Source organism: Helicoverpa zea, chromosome 19 (assembly GCF_022581195.2).
Source record: "Helicoverpa zea isolate HzStark_Cry1AcR chromosome 19, ilHelZeax1.1, whole genome shotgun sequence".
Classification (NCBI taxonomy): domain Eukaryota; kingdom Metazoa; phylum Arthropoda; class Insecta; order Lepidoptera; family Noctuidae; genus Helicoverpa; species Helicoverpa zea.
In genome coordinates this window covers 7,463,678-7,487,812 of record NC_061470.1, presented here as the reverse complement: position 1 = coordinate 7,487,812, position 24,135 = coordinate 7,463,678, and the positions used below count along the sequence as shown (strand labels likewise).

Sequence of the window (24,135 nt, the reverse complement as noted above, 5' to 3'; positions counted from 1 at the left end):
CATTTAATCTCTGAAATATGCACAATGCAGAAGAAATCCTAAAATATGCATTAACGTTGTAATAGTATCATTTTGTGCCAAATAAAAGTATTATTTGCAATCCATATAACCCGATGTAGGTATAAATAATACTTAAGGATTATGGGCATATAGATCATCCTCGCGTTAATTCATATGGCCTTACTACAAAAACTTTAACAACTGTTTTACACTTGTCTAAAAAAAATGTGTCTCCAAAATGAACCTTATGTCAACGTCATAATTTGTCATTTTTTTAGACAAGTCTTAAACTGACGTTAAAAAGTTTTTGTGGTAAGACGGATAAAGTCTAAATTCAACTCCAAACTAGGTCACCAACCTGGCTGAATTTTGTCTCCAATGGTGAAACTTATCCTAGACTTCAGCTTACCAAAAAAGTTATTAAATTGCATCATACAAGGAATTCTATAGTCCAATGTACTGAACAATTCCGATTTATAAAAACACTACCTTAAAAAACTAATTCATACTCACCACTATTATCTGTAAACAACACACGTTTATGAAAACCCCTCGCTACAGACTCAATAACTTCTAGAAGTATAAAGTACAACAAACACAACAGCCTACTATTTACAAAACAAAACCTCAAAAACTGCTAACCGTAGCAACCAATTAGGGTCTATAAGCCCATTACCTGACTCTTCGCAGAACGTAATAGCATATACAATTGGATCGCAGAAACGCCGGCGTATCTAAAAACTGTTTATTACAAGGTACATGGAGTTAATTCGGTCGCTGGCTAATTTCTGGATAACATCGTCGGGCTCCGTGCCACATTCTTGCGCGTCTAAGAGCTAATTAAGTCTACCTAGCGCACACCCTTCGGACGCTGTGCTGAGACGGACTTGGGAAGCTGTTTTCTAGGAATATTTGTATGTTAGGTGAATATTTTGTTCAGTTTAAGGGATAGAGTTTGGGGATTAGGATTTAAAAATTCTTAACTTAAAAAATAAATAAACTTTACTTAGAAAAAAAGTTCTTTAACTTATTCTACACGGAATATTTTAACGAGAGTATTTTAAGGTGACAGTTTTATTGTTTACAAAGAATGTTAAAGCTTTTATTACATTTTACGGTTTTAAGCATCTCATTAATACAGTAAACTCCTACGAATAGCTTTAAAATTTTCATAATCTTGTAAAATTACGAACAAGTAAAATAACTTAAGTCTGATATACGGTCTACTAAATGCATTCCATATCTATATTGGTCTTTGAGATTCTACTTAATAGCCATGAAGGTGACCATTAATTGACTTGCATATTGGTAATTATTTAAAAGTATAATTATAATCAACGTCTCGGTGGTCTCGAAACAAGAATGGCTGATACCGACATTACTTTAGTGCGCGTCGTAATAAAAATAAAGATTTCCATTAATGTTTATGGCTAAATATAAAATAACAACAGATAACGTTGGATATAAAGTATTAAAGTTAAAGCCATAAATGTTTCAGAATGCATTATGTCCAAAACTTTAGTAGATTGTAGCTTTTTAAAAGTTTACCTATAGGAACACAATCTCATTTTAAGTCCACTAAAAATAAAATAAATTGAATAAAAGCAATTTCGCAGTCCTAAATTCAGACAAGTACGCTATTATTGATACCTACCTATAAGTATACAGAAATATTTAATAAGTAAGAAACGATAAAATCGTCAACGCTGTTTTTGTTTTGGACCCCAATTTATTACCTCAATTAAATTAGCCCACATCCTTCACCGATGAGAACTTACCTTGTATAACACTTCGTAAACTGACTGCGACAAACAATTTCAAGAAAAAAATATAAACAAGAACAATTTATTGACTTTATTTTCCACATAAAATAAACTAAGTAGTTATAAAATTTAAGGAAAACATTTAATTCTTTGTAGCTATCAATAAAAAGCAGCCATCAAAAATTAATAATAAATTACTTTTCAATTGCGTCCCTGGTTAATATCGTGGATAATCTTTGCACAGTGATTGTTATTATAAAGTTTAATGCCTACTACACTCGATTACACTCGGTTCGCTCCGAAATAATGTAATTTTCAAACTCTTTCACATCGTACTTGTTTCTTTTTTGACGGATCATTATCCAGCTGTTGAAAGGAGACCCCGACGCCCTATACACTCCACATTTTTTCATTAAGTGCTTTAAGGCTTGGAGTCTAAATAAGACTGGTCAGCTATAAAACACAGGTTGTCTACCACGCCCACACTGGCAGGTTTGCGAAGACTCTAAAAATAAAAGAGCACTCTTAATCCGTGATAATGTTTCTCGTAATAACAGCTTGAATATAATTAAATATAAGAAAAAACAAATTCGTTGCGAGAATCGACATTAAATTGTTTATTAGTTGAGGATAGATGCATTGGTGTAGTTTTTTATTGCCTCCGAATTTATAATGGAACGTTAGTCATTTAATGTTGATTTTATAAAAGCAATAATACTTAAATGCAATTTATGGGATAAATATCTGTGACATCACGTGTGGAGAAGACAGTAGCGTGCAACGGAACGCGCCTGGGGCTATTATTTTGACAGCAAAAACAAGATGGCGGACGATGATTGCGCGCGAAATCGATCGTCACGAGCGCATTCCACTCACACTGAACGCGTGCCGGAACAAAAACTACTATATGAAAGTAATTTTCCCCGGGATATCTGACGTGCGCACACATAGAATAACATCATATTTAGTTAGATGATTTGATATATTCGCTACGAAGTCTTGCTAGAAGGAATGCCTAGGCAATTTTTCTCGCCGGGCTTAATGCACGCCAAAGTAACTCAATCGATTACTGACATTACTGTAACGTATGAGTGTAACGTGTTGAAATGAAAGTAACTGTTATTTTAACCGTTTCGTTTTAATCGTGTTTTACAAATAATTCATTAGATCCAGGCATGAACTGTATAGCGGGTTTCCTTTCATGAAAATAACTACGATAGAAGTATCATTCAAGTATAACCGGCGTGCAAAATAATTGGTTCCCTGATATTTAAAAGCTTCCACCTAAGCTGTACTGTTCTCATATGAGTTAGCTTTGTTTTCATCTGTAAAAGAAACCGAAGCAGCAATTGTTCCAATGTTATACACACATCATTATATTATTCCCATCGTCAAAGCAAACACAAAGTTCAATGAAACTATCGCCAAGTTTACAAAACAATAAAATAAACACAATCGATTTTCGTATTAAAAATACATAAGAATGCCAACAGTGGCTACGCACAGTACATTATTAAGCCTGTTGAGTCAATATGGAAATATTTAAATGTTACCTAAAACAGAATACAATGGGAAATATCTACGCATGGTTATTACCATTATGGCCGACAATCGTGGTCATTATTGTATTGAATACTTTATTGAGTAATTTCCTGAGTTAAATCGTATGGTTAACCGGAATTATTAAAACTAATTGCCATTGAATTATTGTTGCCAATGCGTATTATGCTTCGATTCTCAGTGCTATTCGAGATTTTATAGTGTTAAAGTTTATGGAGTTTAGAGATTGTTCAAATAAATTGTGCGTCTACAAAGTTACACAATCAGGTGCACTTTTTACATTTTGATTTTGAAAAAAATTGGATTTATTTACACATTGTGTATAGAGGTTTCAAGGATTCCAGAACGTCAAAGGATTCAGGCAGGAGTAAAGGTCAGACGTTCGTCGGTGAAAGCAGTCCAAGGACCTCGGACATTCGGCGAGAGTGCGGGGTCACTCACGAAATAGTAATTGTCGAGGAATGCGAGGAATCCGCCGCGTTTGTGTGCGATTTCGCAACAATAACCCAATAAAACAGAAAATTCAGTGGAACCCGGCCCGGCCTTATAAGACGACCAGTCTCCCTTCTCGGTCGGGTTACACAAATAAGTATGGGAGTCGTGATGGGACCCACGCCTTCGGGCCAAACTGAACAGATGCGCGGAAGTCAAATGCATGCAAGTTGTTTTTTTCCTCCAATAATGAACTGTCACCCGCAGGCTTAAATGTATTTTATTCAAAAATCCTTACCTTTCCTTCTCTCAAAACAAACAATGGAAACTCGGCACACTGTGTCATTATTCGTAATTAATTTAGGCACCGGCCACGACGAATGCTTTACGAGCGTAACGTACGTTTATTCAAAGATTGATTCCCATAAAATGTACGAATGTGAGTAAAGAAACACAAAAACTTTCGACTAAACCATCAAAAAATTACCCGAATCCGGTCCCAAATTATTGTGTGATTTGTCTCGGCACAACACACGTTAATTGTTTTATTTGAAACAGGTAAAATCTCGTAATTATCCCGAGGTTCACAATGAAAAATAGGCGGGAAAAAATAGACAAAGGATGACCGACGACCGCTTTTTGTTTTTTAACCCTTATACCTGGGCAGGGGAAGGACTATAGAGTGTAGACTGAGGTTTGAACTTTTTACGTTGCAATGTAACATGGTGGAACATTCTGGAGTATAAATAGCAGAGTAAGTGAGAGGGAACTATTAAGACAATGTGATATCAGCAATCTTAAGGAAGACTTTATTTTGATGTCGCGTACATTGTTATATTTTTTCTCACAACGATACGGAGGGCACCTGACGATGGGATGTCCTATCACGTAGCGACGATAAAAACGTGACGGAGTCTGACGTGATTACAAAAGCTTTGTTGTGGTAACCACTTGAAAAAACCTACTTTTTATTGTTTAGTCATTTCTCATTCGTTTCAGAGAATACCTGTACGTTTTTACATAAAAAGTGTCCAACCAAATTAATTTAATAGAATCGAAACTACACTAAACATTCTTAGAAAACTCTTAAAAATAGTCAGTAGCTATAATGATTTTTTTTTCAGATATTAGCTTTAAACGTGCACAAAATATCCTCAATTGAATTACTTAGACGTGTACGACAGACGGTAAGTATCGTCAATACAGCGAAAAGCCATAACATTCCCATCACGACGTCTTTTTATGCTATCAAAAGTGCAAGTAACATTGAAAGCGAATTAGCTTTACAACATGTTGCCAGTGCAACGACCCCAGATTAGTAGAAAGGACACCATTGAGACAAATGTTCGACTGTGTAGGTTAAGACATTAAAACACATCAAATTCAATCTCCGACCTAGACGTCTGCACATATGGGGTTTTCAATAGTAATTCCTTCCATACAGTTCGAATGTGATTATGTGACCACGCGTCTCAGCTCGAACCCATAAACTAGGAAGTTATAGGCGCATGTTGAATTTCAAATGATTTCGCAGAACACATTTCGTGTCTATGATAAATGTTCGTAAGTCGATATATTACTGAGAAGTGATGGATTTACTTATATAAATTATAAATGTATAGCTATTGAAATGACATGCAAACTAACACTGCCAGCGGGCTCGTTCGCGAGAATTGCACTTGAAACTGCGAATGATTTTCTGATTCATAGCAATATTCATAGCTGTAAATATCTCGAAAATTAAGTATCTCTAAAAGATTTTAGTTTTTGTTATTGTAAATCTAGACGGATTCATATCTTCAAAGTAAGCATCTACGTGTTCAGATAAGTCAGACTGCATAATATCAAGCATATGACACGGCCATCAGATAAAAGATTACTTAAATGAAAAATGATAATCATTGCGCACCGCGACATTAAACATGGGAGACTGCAAATTTCAAAGGATAAGAGTTTCCATTATTAATGTTCATTACGGACGGTCGCTCCGGCCATGTATTTACATTACATGCTGCGCATTTTCTACTCGCAATTACATTTTGATAAATCGACGGATAATGTTTAAACACACTTTAATTAACTACGGCGATATTAAAAATTCTTCCGATATGACGTTCACTAAGCGTCGTTGGGCGGTCCGCATCTTTTCATTTTAAAAGTAACGTTACAAGATAAATGAAAGGTCGTTTCAAGAAAAAATAATTACCCAATCCGTCGAGCGAACGGTTATCAGGCGCCTCTTTAAACGAAATTTTAATAAAGCGAATAAGGCTCGATTACGTCGCTCATATTTCAAGATGGCCGAAACAATCGGCGATCATTACCAGTGGATGCGTTTGCGCGCGGTATACGCCACGGGAGCGCATTGATAAACGTTCCCGTAATGATGGTACACAAACTTACCGTTTATGGTAAACTTATCGAATATTGCTAGTATGAAAATGAAATGATAATTTTTGAACTTACGACGCAGAATGGGCGTATCTGCAGACAATATTTGCTGTACATAAACCTCTAAGACCCGGAAAGGGAATAGAACATGTTCTTTACGAACTGTAGTCTCTGTTGAACACAAGATTGTCCTTATTAGGAGGGATTAAAGTCGACCGTCATCACTGTTACATCGTTTAAGGAACGGATAAAATGTGGTTTATGTAATACCAATCGTCCTGAGGTCTGATATCACAAGATGTCAAAGAATGGCGCCTATCTTGTAAAACTATCCGATATTTTATTCAGATCTACGTCGTATTGTGTGGATTTTGCAAATGTTACGGCATTTATCATAGAAATCTTCACTGTATCCAAATTTCTCAGTTCACGAATTCCCCATCTTCCCACCCGACGTATTCCTAAACGGATGTGTTTATCGACTTCGGCACCGTCATTAAACAATGCCCTTTTTAGTCAATCCGTCATTGTTACAGCACAAAGATCACGTTCACGAGTGTGTGCTCGGGCCATAGGTAAAAGGGCGCCTTCTCTTCTACGAACACACACGAAAACGTGAAATCGGTGCTTTAAAACAGTACGAAATACATTACTGCGTAACTAAATCTTGAAGTAAGTAGAGGAATGTGTGGTGCTGACTGGTGCAGCTATGTATATCGTATAGGAGGGGAAGATCAATGGTTGGTTGTTTCACGGTAAGGCAAGAGAATGCGGTCCGTGAGAAAAAAATACTCTCGCTTCCGATGCGGTGGGATAGATAGCGCAGGTGGCGATCGAACCTCACGCCTCCTCGGCCGGTTCAAATTTAAAATTTACTTTATTTTTAGGGATCTCTGCGTTGGGTGCAGGACCAATGAATATTTTAGCCCTCGCTTAATTCCGTTAGTTGTTTATTTGCATCGGGAATACAATTGGTAATTAAGAATTAAATGCGTTTGCTATTGTTAAGATAAATTAAGGATCTATTTTGGGGTTTGGTATCTAAAAATAATTTACTCAACACATCTGTTTGAGTAGGTACACTATTTAGATAATAGTTTTACTTTGTGACTTGCCATAAAATGTTTTACGTGCTGTGGAAATCGAGTCGCATATTTTGATCTATGACAGCCACAAAAATAATAATCACATTTCTCCAAACTTTACATCAACAAAAATTGTTTTAACATCTTTAAATACATTGTATAGTGTACGGAACTTACCGGGCTCCTCTTACAAAGGGGTCATCACCATCGTAGGCGAGTGATTTAGGAATTCAGTAGCAGTTTGTCATTTGTCGTTTTTTACTATTATTACGTCGGCACCGTCAAATCCTTTATGCTTTTGTTGGGCAACACAAATATTTTGACTCATAAATATTTATGAATCGCTTCAGTGTTAGTTCCTAGAATGATAATGATTGAAACGTGTTTCTTTTGTTGAGTCATCGAAAACTAACTTTTCATGAGTTCTTTTTTGTTTTCCCTACTTCGAGTAGGATATTGAATGTGTGAAATAAACTATGTCTTGTTTATTTAACAGTGAACGTATAGCTGTCTTTACAATTGTGATAAATTTGGAAAGTGTTATCACCTATCTCTTATTAAAAAAAAAATCTAATGAGTTAGATGGTAAGCTCAATAAGCTGCCTGCCCTTATATGATAAGCCGTGACTTTCCAGACTAAGTCATAAATTCTAATAAAACTTTTGAAATACATAATAAAATAATCTGAGAAGGTTCGAACAAAAACTATGATACACAAAGCAAGCCTCTCGACATTGAAACAGCCCTATTAAAACATTAATTCAACAAGTAATTAAGTTCCAAAGCAATTAATATCGAGAACTTTATAACCCACATCGATTGTAAGCTTTAATGTCCAACGAGTACGGCAGTGGGGGAAGGAATCGAATTTAATATCGATAACGTACATTAAAAGTCACGTACGAATCGATTAACTGCAATCCCATCGAAAGACACGCATGCGTTACGTTTATTGCATATCCTTTTAGCGTCAACTGTGGCCTGAGACCCCAACACTGTGTTGATTAAAAAAACCCATTACGTACCTAAAATGGATAAGTATCAAACATATCACGATTGTTTATTTAGATTCTTAATTATTTTGCCAAAGTTCTAAAATATCCACTTAAGTTTTGCAATTTCAATGCTACCTTCAAAGTACCTCCAGCCATTTTCATCGAGTCCAAATTGAAACCTGCAATTAAAAATATTCCGGCAGTAATTGAATATCGCGATTTCCGAATAATTTTTGAATCAATTAAGATCTGATTTGCAAAAAAAAAACAAACATAATTGCTTAAAAGTTTCTTAAAACAAAAATCCGTCCAAATTAAAGCTGAGATTATACATGGTCGTTCATAATTTTCTCATAGTTAAGTGGCACTCCTCGTATGGATATCACCCAATACCAATCACGTAATTACCGGCCCGTATCATACTACAGTCAGATAATTAACGCAATACAAGGCTAAATACGTATTTAAATGGAAAAACTTTCAAATAAAACAGCAAGGATTAACTGATTACGATCTAGGCTTTAAAACTATGGCCCGACACTGCCATCCCAGTTTATATCTTAAACATAAAGGCCACTGGTGGTCTTTATCGATACTTTTTAATTTAACTACATAATATCAGTATTTATTTATATTCCTGCCAGTTGTAAAAGTAACGTAATCATGTAATATAATGTACAGTTTATTAGGACATAAATACTAGCACAAAGTAAGGTTAGTCTTTCATGTTCGTCCTTTAAAAAAGATAAAATTAATTTTATTGGACACTTGAATATTTATCTCAGTATTGCCATCCTCTAGTACAGAAAATAATTAATTTGCCAATAAATCGAGCACGACTGTATCGGTTTACAAAGTACCCAATAACTTTCACTAATAAAATAAAGGCAAAAAGTAAATGAAACGTTATTGATATTGTAATTGCGCAATAACAAGTCCGAGTTTACGCATAACATCGTGAAAGCATATTCGTGTTATTGCTTACAACAACTACAGCAAAACGAAAATAAAGAACCTTAATACGAATACACTTTATTCCCGAGGATAGCCGAGTGGTACCGAAAACACCCGAACACCGAATGGGAAGCGGCGGGAAATTGGTAGTGGTGGTCATTATATACGATGCGGTTGTAAAAAATAATGTGGTAACGAATCAATGGTTTAAGTTTTCAGGTTTTAAATTACACTATCGGTTAAAATGCATGGCTTGGTAGTATTCTGTAACAAAATTTTATTGCCTTTCACAGTACGCGTTAAACTGTCGGGTTTTTAAGCTGCCGAGATATGTAGTTCCTACTAACTGAATTTTCTTCTCAAAATATTTCTTTAGTACGAATAAGTTTAGAGCTTAATAGGTAGATTAAATGCGTACAAAGAACATAATTGACTCAATTATAGTTCGGCCATTCAGAGAATGCGTTCCTGACACGTCGCGATTGAACTGACGACGTAACTTTGCAATGGCGTTGCAGTTACGATAAAAATATTTTTGCTGGTTGTTTACCGTTTTAACAATTGAGGAGCATTAAAACAACATTATTATATCAATAATCAATGAATGTTATAATTTTGTGCCAAACTGAGTGTCAAATAACTTGGTAAACAATATTTTTCTAAATCTATACTGCGCTATTACAAGGTTATGTCAGCGGTTTATATTTTGTAGTGCTGTGCTAAAAATAACAGGCAAGTATCGTAATCTGTTCTTATACAGTTATAATATAAAATAATACGTTTTGATTTTCTTTTTAAGAATTGGAAAATAATGGACTATAAGACTTAATTATAACGTTTATGAAATATAAAAATAAAACTATGACCAAACCGCATTTTTATACTTAGATTAAAAATGGTAACCCCAAATGGCGTTATGGGCCGCCATTTTGTGACGCTAAAACAGTCGTCCGTTGTCGTTTCGTGCGCATAGACCACGTTTTTCAAGTGTTTTCGATCTGTTTTTATTTGATTACCCGGCTTTTGTTAGACCGAGATATCAGGATTGATTCTGTTATTGATAATAATATAATTATACATGTAGGCGAAGATGATGATGAAGACACCACCTCCTCAAGCAAATCGGAGTCTGATTAATATTCTGTTCGCACATTCAATTCAATGTACTTGTAACAAAGAATAAATAAAACAATTTTATTATATGAATATTACCTTTTTTTGGTTTCCACTTAAATAACTAAAATATAAAACAAATGATTCCGCCAATTTAAAACGAAAATAATCTTAAAATAATGCGGCGGTTCATTTTGAAGGAACGGTAACGAACTCAGTGTTATGTTGTGCCCATCACTAGTCGTGACTAACTGATAGGTGTCAGGAACGCATTCTCTGAACGGCCGAAGTATAAGAACAGCAATTTTGTGTAGAAAGTAGATGTTTGTGAGTTGCTCCTACATCAGCATGGTAGAGAAAATGGTGTTCTGACCATAATAGTCGGACACTCTCATAGTATCGCCATTATCATTATTCAGTTTAAGAAAGGTTTTATAGAAGAAAATTTACATTAATTCTATAGAAGAAAAATAGCGTTGCTTGACAGTCATAATTCGCTAAAGTAACGGCTAATATTTAGTTGAGCTCAGCGAAAGCCGTGAAGGACTTCTCAACCGCTCTTAAAATGTTTGCCCGGGACCTTTTGTACTTTTATAATTAACAGCATTTTAGACCAGTACACTTTGTTTCATACAGTGCACTATTTTATTTCATTCTCCGTCTTAACATATTCAATAGACCGCCAAGCCATCCATCATGCCATCTTACTGACTTTCATATGTTTCTGCAGGTGGAGCCGACAGGTTCGGCGTCCCTGGGGGCGGCATCCCGGGCCCTCTTCGTGGAGAAAGTGCGCGCCTCCAACGCGGCCTGCCAGGCTGGGGACTTTGCCACTGCTGTAGCTCTCTACACCGATGCTCTGACCCTGGATCCAGCCAACCATATACTTTATAGTAATAGGTGAGGACATCTTGATATGTGTTTTCCGTTATAAACTTTGTAATATCAGGACTTCTAAAGCCATGATCATACAAAGAATGAAAGATTGGGAAGCGTCTTTCAGGCAAAAAAGCGATGCAAATGCTGGTATGATATAGGTCCCGAATACTTTAGGCTAGAAGGAAAGGATATGAATGATGGGATAGATAATCTGAAACTAGTCCTCATTAAGTACTATTACTAAAATTACTATCAGCGTACGAGGTAAATTAAAGGAGAAAATCCACGCCATATAGATCAGAGAACGGTGTTGCAATTTAAAGCGTTCTGCCGTTGCTGTCAACGGTTTCGCGAGAACATAATTAGAGGCAATTATAGAGTAATTGTAAGCTGCAGACATGTGTCTCGTGCGTGTTCCGATGCATTACAAGATGTCTACAATTTGTACTATGAAAACATGAATTGCTTCGTGCAAAAACGGTCACCTCTTGCGGAATACTTCAAAAGTTTGCAGGACATGCAAAATTTGGAACCTCAAGCCATGGATGGATGTATGCAATAATATCGCTTTTTTCTAAGTTAAATGTATAGATGGTTGTTAAACTTTTTGTTCACAGGTCGGCAGCGAGGTTAAAACAGGGCCAGTTTGCAGCAGCCCTACAAGATGCGACGAGAGCAAGAGAACTCTGTCCAAACTGGCCGAAAGCTTACTATCGACAAGGTAATGTGACACCAGGAAATCATGTTTTATTAGACTGGCACTTGACGTTATTTGACGTTCCTCTTGGGTTATGACGATGGTGTCTCCACAAAATGTCCGTCATAGCAAATGCCATAAATTAGACTTAAGGATGTCATATTTTATTATAGCAATAACCCACACATCAATCAAGTATAAATGACATTAATTTGGCGACAATGATTTATATTACCACCTACGCTACCTTCAGGTCCTCGGCCTTCGTTTAAATCCTGATTAGTTCCTCGTTACGCGATTAATTGGTATAACGACAACGGTTATAGTCGTCTAATTTATAATTATGATCCTTAATGTCCGGAGACTTTAATGGTGATTAAACTGAACGTGCTGCCAAGGTTAATGACGGAAGTGTCACTAAAATTTCATCGTTTTCCTTTATAGAACATGATAAATTTCAGCAACACTTCCTAATTACAGTCCATTGACTGGCTGTATTATCTATCTATATCATTGGAATCTTATGGTGTTAACGACTGCCCATCAAACTGTGATTACTGCTGTATTTTACTATAAGAAGGTTAAGGAAATCTCATGAATATGTTTACATTACCGTACCAATTGCTATTAATAATAATTCCTATCTGTCATTATTCTACAGAATATCCTGCCTCCTAATTGCTTGTTCAAATGAATTCTTAAAGTAGTGGCCACACATTGATCCCCCATTGAAAACGCTCGTCATAGCTTCATACCTATTAATGATTGGTCGTGACAAAGCAAGCATACAATTAGCACCTCAACTGCATCAGTAATACACTTTTTTGCATATTCGTGATATGCAGTGTACACATTGTTACGACTGTTGCGTGAGATTACATTTACTTTTTTTACTATAATTTTATCGGCTCATACTTTCACTCCATCTACCAGTTACTCACCCGCTTCTATTTATTTTGTGACCATCAATGTATGGCTATTATTACCCGTAATTTATTTTATGGCTAAATTCTTTGCCCATTAATGTGGCCTTAAGAGGATGTATCTTTTTTCGTTTTTTGCGAACATCAATACATTTGGTCCCCTGCCGCGATATTATAGGCACAAAGAAATACGTGTACCCGTAGTTAGGAGTAAGTGCTCGTAAATTATCGACAATGTTAAGTTTGCAGTCTTATTTATAAACGCCACTTATTATAAACTGTAATTACTTTGGTTTCTTTTACTTGTAACTATTTCGAGGTCTGTAAAACATGTTTTTCTCGAATCATCTTTCAGCCTCTTAGGGTGGACCATCATGTTCAATAACGTTGGTCGGTTGGTACCTATTAATTGACTTTGCATAGAAAAGTTGCTTGCTAGCCGAGCGATGCCGACTTTACGCAACATGGAAATAGAAATTTAATCTTATTAAGTACGTGATTGAATCAATCAATCAATTTCTAATTACACGAGCGTGGTCATACTACGTTACTGGCTCAGAATTTTATTCATAAGAAATCGAGTAGATATTCAGTCCGCAAAACATAATTTTCGTTAGGTAAACGAGCATCCTAGTGTAGCATTTTTCAGAACAAAGAAAAGCCTCTATTTCCCTTTTTTTTAATAAATCTGTGGATATTGATATAATTAAAGTATTAAATTATCAGCATCGAGTTGCTATATAACATTAAATGTAGTACTACAATATTTTTTTCGGTGTAGGTGTTTTTAATTTAATATCCATTGTTCATACAACTGAGGTTACCTACATAGAAATCTCGGACACGCAGATTTCTCCGAAATGAGAGTAAACATGACAATAACTGTCAATAGCGTTGTATTGTTAATAATGTTGATATCGATAGTTTAGACTGGGTTAGTGCTGTGATAGATTCTCATCTGCATAATAGAAACCTTTTCTGAAAACCACAAAAGAGCTTTGTTTCGAGTGTTTAAAATAGGTACTGTAAATAAGTTATGGAAGTTTTATGCGTATGAAATTATCTTTCTGGTAAAATCTAAGTGATATACTAGTTGGCTAATATGATATCTTTGAATTTTCTTCTTCGACTTCGAGAACTTCAGCTTGGTCTTATCACTACCCACAGCTGTAGCCACTATAAAAATGTGGGTAATCATTTAATTAAAGCAAATTCACAGCTAAAGTCAGAGCTAAACCCAAAATTGAATAATATCCAAATTAATTGAATTTAATTCGATAATTCATTTTGTATCGAAATGAATGCGATTCCGGGCGGAACCATTATCGATATGTTGAATGTTCCCATTGTTCTCTTTATAAAACTAATTAAATAATTGTTGGTGAAAGATAATTCTAAAGCGATATTGGCAACAATTATGAATGTAAGTTTACTGTTATTAGCTAACCGTGGGTGCAAACTGCACTTCATCCTACGCCTGACGCAATTGTAGACGTTTTCATACATGCATACATTAGAGTAGTGCACAGAGCAACCATTTCGTTCGCACAGTGGTTCAACGCCATTTATGTTGACAGTTTTGAAAGGCGGTTTAGTAAATACGTTAGTACACCTAAAGGAAAAACATCTCGACCAACTTCATAATATTATTCTGTGGCTTTCTTAGAAGTTTTAAATCAGACTTTATTTTCTAGGTGTGGCCCTTCAATGTTTGGGTCGGCATGGAGAGGCACTAGCAGCTTTCAGCTCAGGGTTGGGAGTGGAGCCATCCTCGAGGCAGCTGCTGGCAGCCCTCGTGGAAGCTTCCCTCAAGTCGCCGCTCCGGACAACCCTGGAACCTACTTTTAGGCAGTTGGAAGCCATGAAACTGGATCAATCTCCTTTTGTGCTGATATCGGTAATTAGTTTTATTTCTTACTAGCTGATCCCGCGAACTTCGTATCGTTCAAAACTTCCCTGGACCTCTGCAAACATTTTAAAACCAAAATCAGCTCAATCGGCCCAGCCGTTCTCGAGTTTTAATCAGACTAACGAACAACAATTCATTTTTATTTATATAGATTTCTTTTGTTGTAAACACGCGATCTTCTTTTATTTTATTTTTATTTTGACACGACACACCATAGAAATTAGAATGCGAATTTTGTTGGGGGTCGGCTGATAAATGATGTGATAAAAAAGACAGCACAGCCCCCAGCAATCATTAGACCAGACCACTCCTAAGCCTTCTTTAGGTAAATTGCAAAGACACACGTTTTGCAGGCCTTTATCTACTTACATATACATAGTTAGTATGATTACGCAAATCCCCGATGCAATAACATTTACCGAACTCGGCAAGCTAAAGTTTAAAACTGTGAAGATTAACACATAATCAAAGTTAGTTATTTACTAACTAAAAGCACGTTTTGAAGCCGGGAGCCCTTCTAAATAAACCCCGAATGCAATTTTATGTGTTATCGCGATGGCATTATGTTAATAATGTTGTAAGAATAGTGTTGAGCCTGCAAATGATACACGAATCCTCGTGTTGCACTCTCTTTCGTTAAAGCTATATCAATTACTTTGGGTTATTTTATGGTTGCAATCCTTCTCTGTGTGAGAGGAGACCCGAGCAGTGTGCATGGCAACGGGACGATAAAAAGCTGATGATGTTGATGATTTTATTTTGACGGTTGAATTAACGCATTTGGGTGATAACATATAGGCTGAATAGACATATATGTGCATATTTCGTTTTAATATTATATAATCTGTTGAACATTGCCTTCATTTTGATTAGATTGCAAATGGTATTCGAATTCGAACCTTTATTAAATCTTTTGCCATGGGAAATTACCCATCTCAAGAATGATAATTTGAAAATTAGTAGTAGTAGAAGTATATAATGCTTTTAAAAAATACACCAGTTTTTCCACAATTTTCTATTAGGAACAGCTGATTCATGCAGGTTTTCACACTATTTAAGGTTAACGACCAAATTAAATATCTACATTGTTTGCATGCGCTATAGACACATTGATTCCCACGCCTCGGCCAATCGCGTTTCACTTAGAAGCTCGACATGACACTAGTCATTTAAATATTGCGATGATAAAATATATTATAGAAGACTGCTTATTATGTACTCATGTACTTTCTAAGTATATCTTGACTGAGTAAAGGAGGAAAAGGTACGGAGGAAACCTGCACTTTAATGTCTGAAATTGTCAATCCGCCTTATAAGAAGGTACGTGCTTTGCAATGGGTCACTAAAAAGGCTGATGACGGCTACTAGACGGCTACTAGACTACTTCGACAACGTAAGAATTCATTTTAAGTTTTTTTGGCTCATATTTACTATACCTATTGAAAAAATATAATAATGCTGAAAGATGATCAAAAGCCGCTTCATAACATAACCACTATAACGGATGATCTATTAGAACACAAACATCATGAACACCATATTAATATCATGTAACAATATCTCACTAAACTTTAAGCTAAGCCCTGTATAATTAAATGTCTCGCTTGAAAAGTCCAAGCGTGTTCACTCGCCCTGGGAATCGCAAAATTGAAAGGAAACTTGTAAACATGGCTAATGTTTTACTATTAGTACTTGAGGATTACCTACTTAGGGTTATAGTCTTAGAGCACTCAACCAACCGGAGACGCTATAAGCTCAAGGACCTATGCAAAAAACTCTGCTGCCAATATACTCGAGGTGGTGAGGCAGATAGCTCACTCATGCTTTCACATACGTTACACACGCACACGAGAAATTATAAACATAAGCTGGATACATACATGCATGTGCGGATACCAGCAGATGAAGCTACTCCAATCTAAAAAATCCCAATCAACATTGAACCTTACACTTAAGGAATGAAGTTTGAAATTCATTAAATTGTAACTTGATGTACAAGGTATGTGCTTCACTTTTTCACCTTGGGAAAGCGTGGCAATGGCGTGTCTTGTTGGTTAAATTATCTAAGCTTATAGCAGATTACGACTAACAGCCTGTTTGAGATCACAAATGCTTCGTTTCGTATGTAAAATACGAATGTTCAGGACAGTATTGACGTGTCATGGAGCTAGGAATTGCAGTAAATAGTCTACGTGGGTTTGTAGTGCCGTGTTTGTACCACTTTTAGCTTTACCCACTGAATATGGAGATTGAAGGGAGTACTGAACAATGTTGATCTGGCTAGATGTCCTGTCTTTGAAGATTTGCCTAATGGCTTTTGTAACTGTTAACTTAAAAACGACGACGCAAAGGTAACTGCCGAACTTGAAGTCCCGCGTTCGATTCCTGGTTCGGTCGATATTTGTCTGACGAGTGTGCTGGTTGGCCCTAGTCTGGATGCTATAATATGTATTTAAAAACATGTATCTCTATGTGGTTTGTCAGTTGTGTTTTGCATCCATAACTCAAGTTAATTAATAACTTACTATGGGGCTATGGGGCTAACCGACAATGCTACAAAAAACTGTTTGCGATTTTGCCTTAAAAAAAACTATAAAGATGCATAAAAGTAATATAGTGTCTAACTACGGCACATTATTGTCAAAAGGAATTCATGTTTCCTGTAATTTCATACAAAGTATGTAGAGTATCAAAATATAACGTTACATTGTATGTAAAATGACACGAGCACATAATAAAGAAGTTAATAAACGATCCAAAGTATTGCTGAAGACATTACAAGCTTGTTACTTGTCGCATCTTGGAGGGAACACCATTATTGACCAAAAGAGGTTATTTATACAGCCACTAAATCGAAAGACGTACCTATATGTAGCCACCATAAAACTTTATTTACATGTAATGAATGAGAAAAGTAAAAGACATCTTTTTTGATGTATCTCAGATTCTGGTCTCATATTTTCAAAAAACTATGAAGACAATCTTGGTTCAACATTCAAAAAAAATTTGGCTGCAAAACAGCACTTTTTGAACGTCAATATCAAAGTCCCCAAAACGCCCACCCTACACCACGTCCTACATGTTTTACTGGGAATATTCAAACTACGAATTGAGATACAAACACCATAAAGCTATGGTCTCCCCATGAATACAGGGTCTCGACAGCATAAACACCAAGCCATACCGAGGCCCTCGATTCCAAAATAATGCGATCCATTAACGTACCTCCGGAAATATGTGCATTGTCAGTCGCTCCCTCAGTACTGACGGAGACATAAGGCCAGACTCGCGATTTACATAGAACACTGACCTATAGAGGAGGTTTGTATTCCATACGATCATATATTTTCAGAAGACCCTGTAGTTATAAAATAAGAATTTAAAGTGAAATAAAAATCTCAGTATACGCAGGGAAGGATACTATGCAAGGCACATTTTCAACGCTAAATAAATCGAATGTTGCTTGTATTTTCACACAGAAACAAGAACAGTCACATAAACATTTATCTCAGCACGTGAATGAGACTGAAACATTAACGAGATTCGCACGTCTTCACAAGAACAAGTACTCACTAAGTGACACATTAAAAGAAAAACACATTACGCAAATACAATCGTATCATTACACAAATAATGGCACATTTAGGGCTCGTCGATGTTGGCAATATTAAGCACCCTATACTCCGAGCGGGCGGACTATTTGCATACATTCCACCGGCGTGCAGTCGGGCGACATCTGAACATTTTTCGGCGCATTTAACTCTCAGACAATGGGGCTGAGTGATCAAAGGCCCATAAATACGCGACCGACCCCCGTGAATTTACATACAATCTGCGCGACAGTTGATCGGCAGGCCAGACGTGAATGGCCGAAATGGCGTCGCACTACCACAAAATGGCCGCCGCCTTGTGCATACAATGTACTAAATTGAACTGAAATCCGTAAATTGAAGCGATTTAAACACTGAGATAATGAAAGTGAGTGTCGACGTGGGATTATCTGTGCGCTTGCACATTTAATGTGTCTAAAGCTTTCCTAATCTTGCCATTAAACGATATAAATTATGGGAAGCTTAGTCTGTGCTAAAGCGGAGTCAAATTGTCATATAATTAGGTAAATACCAGCGTTCCATCCGTGCTTCATAAAACTAGATATCTTAATGGTTTTACTTTGCATTTTCTAAATATGCAACATCTGATATAGGGTCGTAAACTATTGCAAATATCTTTTAAATAGTTTCTGATCCAAAATAACTCCCTGGGTGATCCCTGGATATGATTTTATTGCTTTATACCGAGATAAGTTCAAATCATTCGGCTAAATGTTGGTGAACGCATCGTAACGGCAAGCTTAATGGGTTCTTAAAAATTCGTCGCGGTTTTTGTACCCGCCAATGATACTCAAATTCGCATTTTTGTTCATGCATTAGTTTATTGTTATGTCGGGCTTAAAAAGCAAATGACATCAAAGGCGAGATCAAGAGCACCGATATAAACCGAGTTGCCACTGGATGATTCAGAAGCTAAACATAATGTCCATATAAGTCAAGGGTATAACTGAACCTTTACTTCAACACCGTTGTCTGAGATTTTGAGTGGCTTTTTACAATGCAAACATATATTTTATGCTAATTCCGCATTCCACCAGAACCTCTAAGTAACTAGTACTTAATAAAGCCTTTACCAATTATTGGAATTAACATAATACTTCATCACATACAAGATTAGAATTCTTCACCTAAAGCTAAAGATTTCTACCGAGGTCTACTCATTTTCCGTCGTAGTAGAAATCATCCATGTCTTTACGTCGAGTCTCAAGCACAACAATAATTGAACTACTTACATTTTCCTCTAATACACACTCCACCGTATCCCTCAACAGAAAAACAAATGCAATTCACTATTATAGACCTTTGACAGTGTTTTGTTTACCTGTATCTACGTATGGCGAAGTGTACGATTTTTTTCCAAAGTAGATACTTTAAATACTTCTTCTATATTAATTGTATTCTGTAAATAGGTGGTTGGCCAAGAGCTCCTGGCTGCAGGACAGTACCAGGCTGCGGTCACGGTGCTGGAAGCAGCATTGAGGATCGGGTCCTGCTCTCTGAAATTGCGGTAAGTCTATAACCTTAAACGTCCTTACGTAATAACATTGTTTGAGAAAACGGTACTATGACGTTAGCAAGCTAATGGTCAAAAGCCTCTACGGAATCCTATCTGCATAAGAGCAACGTTTAAGTCCCATCACCTTCACAAGTTCGTTAAAACCTCTCGGTAATTTTAATCTCAGACCATTTTATTGTTTGCGCAATAAAACAAAAGCTCACGTAACTTTTTAAGTCACAAAAATTTATGTTCGCACGTAAATCATGGTTTAAGTCAATGATGAATGTACCACACAAAACATACAAGAAACTGAGACCGTAATAAATGGATAAGGTAATAGCAGTGAGGCTTCAGAACATAACATTTGTTCAAGTAACTGGACTTGCTAATGTTACGCAAATTACTACAATTACGACCCTAAAAGGAGAGGTACCATAAAACCACACATCGTCTTCCAGCCAGGGCCCAGGGAACAGCGAAAGTTGCACTTAATCTAGCACGGAGCATAAAGCTGATCAACATAATTAGCTAAACTAGTTAAGTTGTACGTATTAACATTTTTACGAGTACTTCTAGCTCCTTGTTCGTCGGATATATGGCCATTCCGGGGCGGTAGACGCCGCAACTGCCTTTTACGATTCATGTTCGACCAGAACTTTCAATTTCACACCAACATCAGAAGACTAGAACTTGAACAGCATAATATGGGGATAGCTTCCGCTGTTTGTCATAAAAAACTTAAGTTTTACTCGCTAGGTTTCTAATATTTCATATTTTGATATTACCTACGTATTTACTTGCATTAAGTTATGTATTAAAAGATAGTTCAAAGTAACTTTTCTTCCACGATTCTTCAGTATTGAATTATGGTTTTACAAGTGGTTAATGTTTTTCTACCAAATCATACTATAGGTACCAATATACCAATGTTCTCCCAAAACATAAAGAACATTCATCATCAAATTGAATTCATGAACCCAACTCTCCGTTCAAGCAAATGTATTATAATTTACATAAACAGAATACCTCACATGTCTAGTAATCTGAACACAAGAAGACCGCTCCCAAGAATTTTCTAGATTATTATAGATAAGGCGACTGCACTCACGATTATAAACACCAGTACTTAGGTATCTCTCAGTAATCTTCAGAATAAATTCTTTGCATCTGAATTTGTAAATGCTCCCACAGACGGATCGCGGTTTGCAGTCAGCGTTGATTATAACGTGCAGTGAAATGCAAATTATATGCGTTTTGCCGATGTTTATGAACTGTAAAACGCGTAACCACTCCAAGTTACTAGCGACAGTAGAAAGACAACTATTTCTTGCCGCACAATATGTTATCGCAACGTTCAGTGCTCATCTAATAATTTAACCGATCTGGAGCAATGCCCAGTTAATGTGACACCTTAACGTCCGTATTCTAGAATGATGAGTCCATAGATATCGACTCGAGTAAACTGGCTAGAAACTATGTTTACAAGCTTAAAAATTGTTGTGTAAAATGTTAAATCATTTATATTACTTAAATGCGCACGTAACGTAAGCTATCGGGGTTCAGAGAAATTACTGATTACGCAAGTAAAGAAAAACGGTCATTTACGAGCTCGCCCAAGTTGTAAAGATTATGGAAGCTTAACTACGGTTAGTATTATTTAAGTAAGAACTAGCAATAACATATTCGAAACAAGACATCATTAGACCTGACGAATTACACCGAGCGTGTACGAAGAAATTGCGAACTAATTGCACCAATCAGAGGTTTTTATGCATCGTCTCACAGCTGTTAGATGCAGATACGGATCGTGTAGGTACAGGCGCACTAAAAAGAAATTAGTCCGTTTATTTTCGTATTAAAGTTTCGATCGTAATCCCTTAACAACAATTTCACACCATTAACAGCACTCAAGTTGGTAACAAGAAGAAGACAAATGACCGAGCGAATGTCTTCCCTTGGTTCATTACTCGTAACATTATTATTTTTAATCACAACCAGTACGTAACGAGTTGACAGTGGGATAATTTATATATACTTAAAGGGAACGGTTATCTTTGGCGGAATTTCGACGTTTTGATTTATAATGTTCGAGTGTCGAGGAAATAAAGACGTCGTAAATTTTGAGCGGGATATACGGTGTTGCGTTTTAATAACAGCCCTCTAATTAATGGAATGCAATAGTCCTTATATGTGCAGCTACGTTCGTACGCCGTGCATATGTAAGTCTTCTGTGGGTTACAGAGCTCAATTTTTCATTTTATGTCTTCGTGAAATTCTTGCGTTTTATTTTATAATTTAAGAGTTGAAAGGCAATGTTTTGGCGAATGTTTTCTTCGAAAATAAAGTCAGCTGTGTACCAATAATTTACTGATTCCAATTTGGGAGTGGGTGTGTGACCTCTATACAGTTTATTTGTCAGTTGCAATTGAACACTCGCATGTATGGTGTCCGATTGCAAATCTAACAAAAATAACCTCTGTTTGAAACTAAAATTCTCAATTATTTTCTTAAAATCTGATGCTTGTTATCGTTAAGCAAATGGAGCCATAACTTATGTTAAATGAATAAAAGTATGTTGTTACTAATTGACGGAGTATTGGCGATCAATCTCGACGCATTACAGCAAGTACTTACACGGGCCGCAGTACTAATCGTAAATAATTACGAGCGGGAGCAATGTGCACGCAAAAAATATCTAGGTGGTTCCATTTAATATTCATAAATGCAACTCACAGGATGTTTGCACACGTTCCGCACTGTTCCCTCAATTAATCTTGCAAAAAGGAAAAGTTTAAACATGTAACTACATACATTAAAGCATCTTTTACTTAATACGTTAATAATCTCACTCCACTAATTTCTGAACAAAATTCACTGAACTTCGAATTTCATTAGATCAGATTACAAAAAAGTCCGCTGCATTCACCGGTTTCAAGTTCTATTTTGTTAAGAGCAAGCCTATAAGTTAGTGTAAGTGGAGGTGTCGATAAACCCCAAACTTATATTGAAATGGAAGCTAACGAAGTGTCGATGCACGCAGCCGATCAGTGGGAATGTATGCAGTGGATGCACCCTCCGACGGAACGGGCCGTGTTTATGGCGCTATTAAAACCACCGTTAATGACCTCCTACCATGGTCTCGGATATTTTGCCTTATGAGAAATACCATCGCTTAATAAATATCTATATCCAGCACAGCCACTAAACCTGTAGTGAAAGACCGTGTTTGAGTTAAGCCTATAGTCGTGTAGGGTGTTCGTGTCGTGTCCGAGGAATTTCCATTGAATTACTTCCACGAATATAATAGAGAAAGCTGTAATCATATATCCTATAATATATAACATGAAATTTAATAATTCAACGATTGTAAATTGTGATGTTATACTAACAGGCTGACGGTAATTGATAGTTGTATGAGCTCTTATTTGCATTTAGCGAACATGTACGCGACTTAACAATACGGCACGCAGTCACTAATGCATTTTATATTCCTGCGATGACGATCATCACTACAATAAATAAATAAAAACTTTACGATGACTTCTGTGTGTAAATTCCTGTATAACGAGCTCAAAATTGGAACGAAACGTAATTATATCTACGGGGCGTGCGCCTGAGACACCTAATTCTTCAGTTTTATTTAAACACGTTTCGAGTGGAGGACATTGATTGAATAAGCTCCATCTCTATACACTTGGAAGACATTAAGTAACTCTTCCCGTCCCAAAATTGTCAACTTAAGCGTCGGCGCGGTCGGGGCGCGTTGAAACCCACACCTCGGCGCGATCTTATCTCTGCGTTGATGGATCGAACGCTGGATCGATACGGGACTATTCTGTTCGCCCCACGATAAAACTCTACTTAATATAAATAAGGATTGTTATACGCGATCCTTATCGAGATGATCTCTGTTGACAGATGATGAGATTAAATGGGATAATACTTTGGGAAACGTGAAACAATGAATACGATGACCGCTTTTATTGATAAATTAACTTTTTTTTCTAAACGACCTCCCGGTTGCAGTAGTTGAGAAAAATTACCTTGGCATTTAAATATAAAATATGTTTATTTGTTTGAAATCCATATCAATTACGAAACTTTGTGTACCAATCTTTACTAAGTTAAAATGCACTAACTTTATATTACAGGATTGACCAACATAAAATTCCCAAGCTTCTTTATGTTCAATCAAGCAACGTTTAAGAGCTTTGTATAGTCCTGACGTAAACTGGCCGATAGCATGAGCACGTTATCTCAGTTCTTAGAATTCCAACGGCTTACTAAAATAGTTAAGGGCCTTAGCTAACCACGGCTTAAGATAA

General features: G+C 36.4%; 1 protein-coding gene across 1 annotated transcript in view; it reads left to right on the top strand.

Moving 5' to 3' along the window:
• The window catches only part of LOC124639729 (tetratricopeptide repeat protein 28), a 65,130-nt gene that overhangs the window by 12,700 nt on the left and 28,295 nt on the right, over positions 1-24,135 (top strand). The window contains exons 2-5 of the mRNA XM_047177189.1: positions 11,024-11,193; positions 11,790-11,893; positions 14,487-14,689; positions 19,722-19,819. Of these exons, the coding sequence (XP_047033145.1) occupies positions 11,024-11,193; positions 11,790-11,893; positions 14,487-14,689; positions 19,722-19,819 (575 nt within the window). The remainder of the gene's footprint in view (positions 1-11,023; positions 11,194-11,789; positions 11,894-14,486; positions 14,690-19,721; positions 19,820-24,135) is intronic.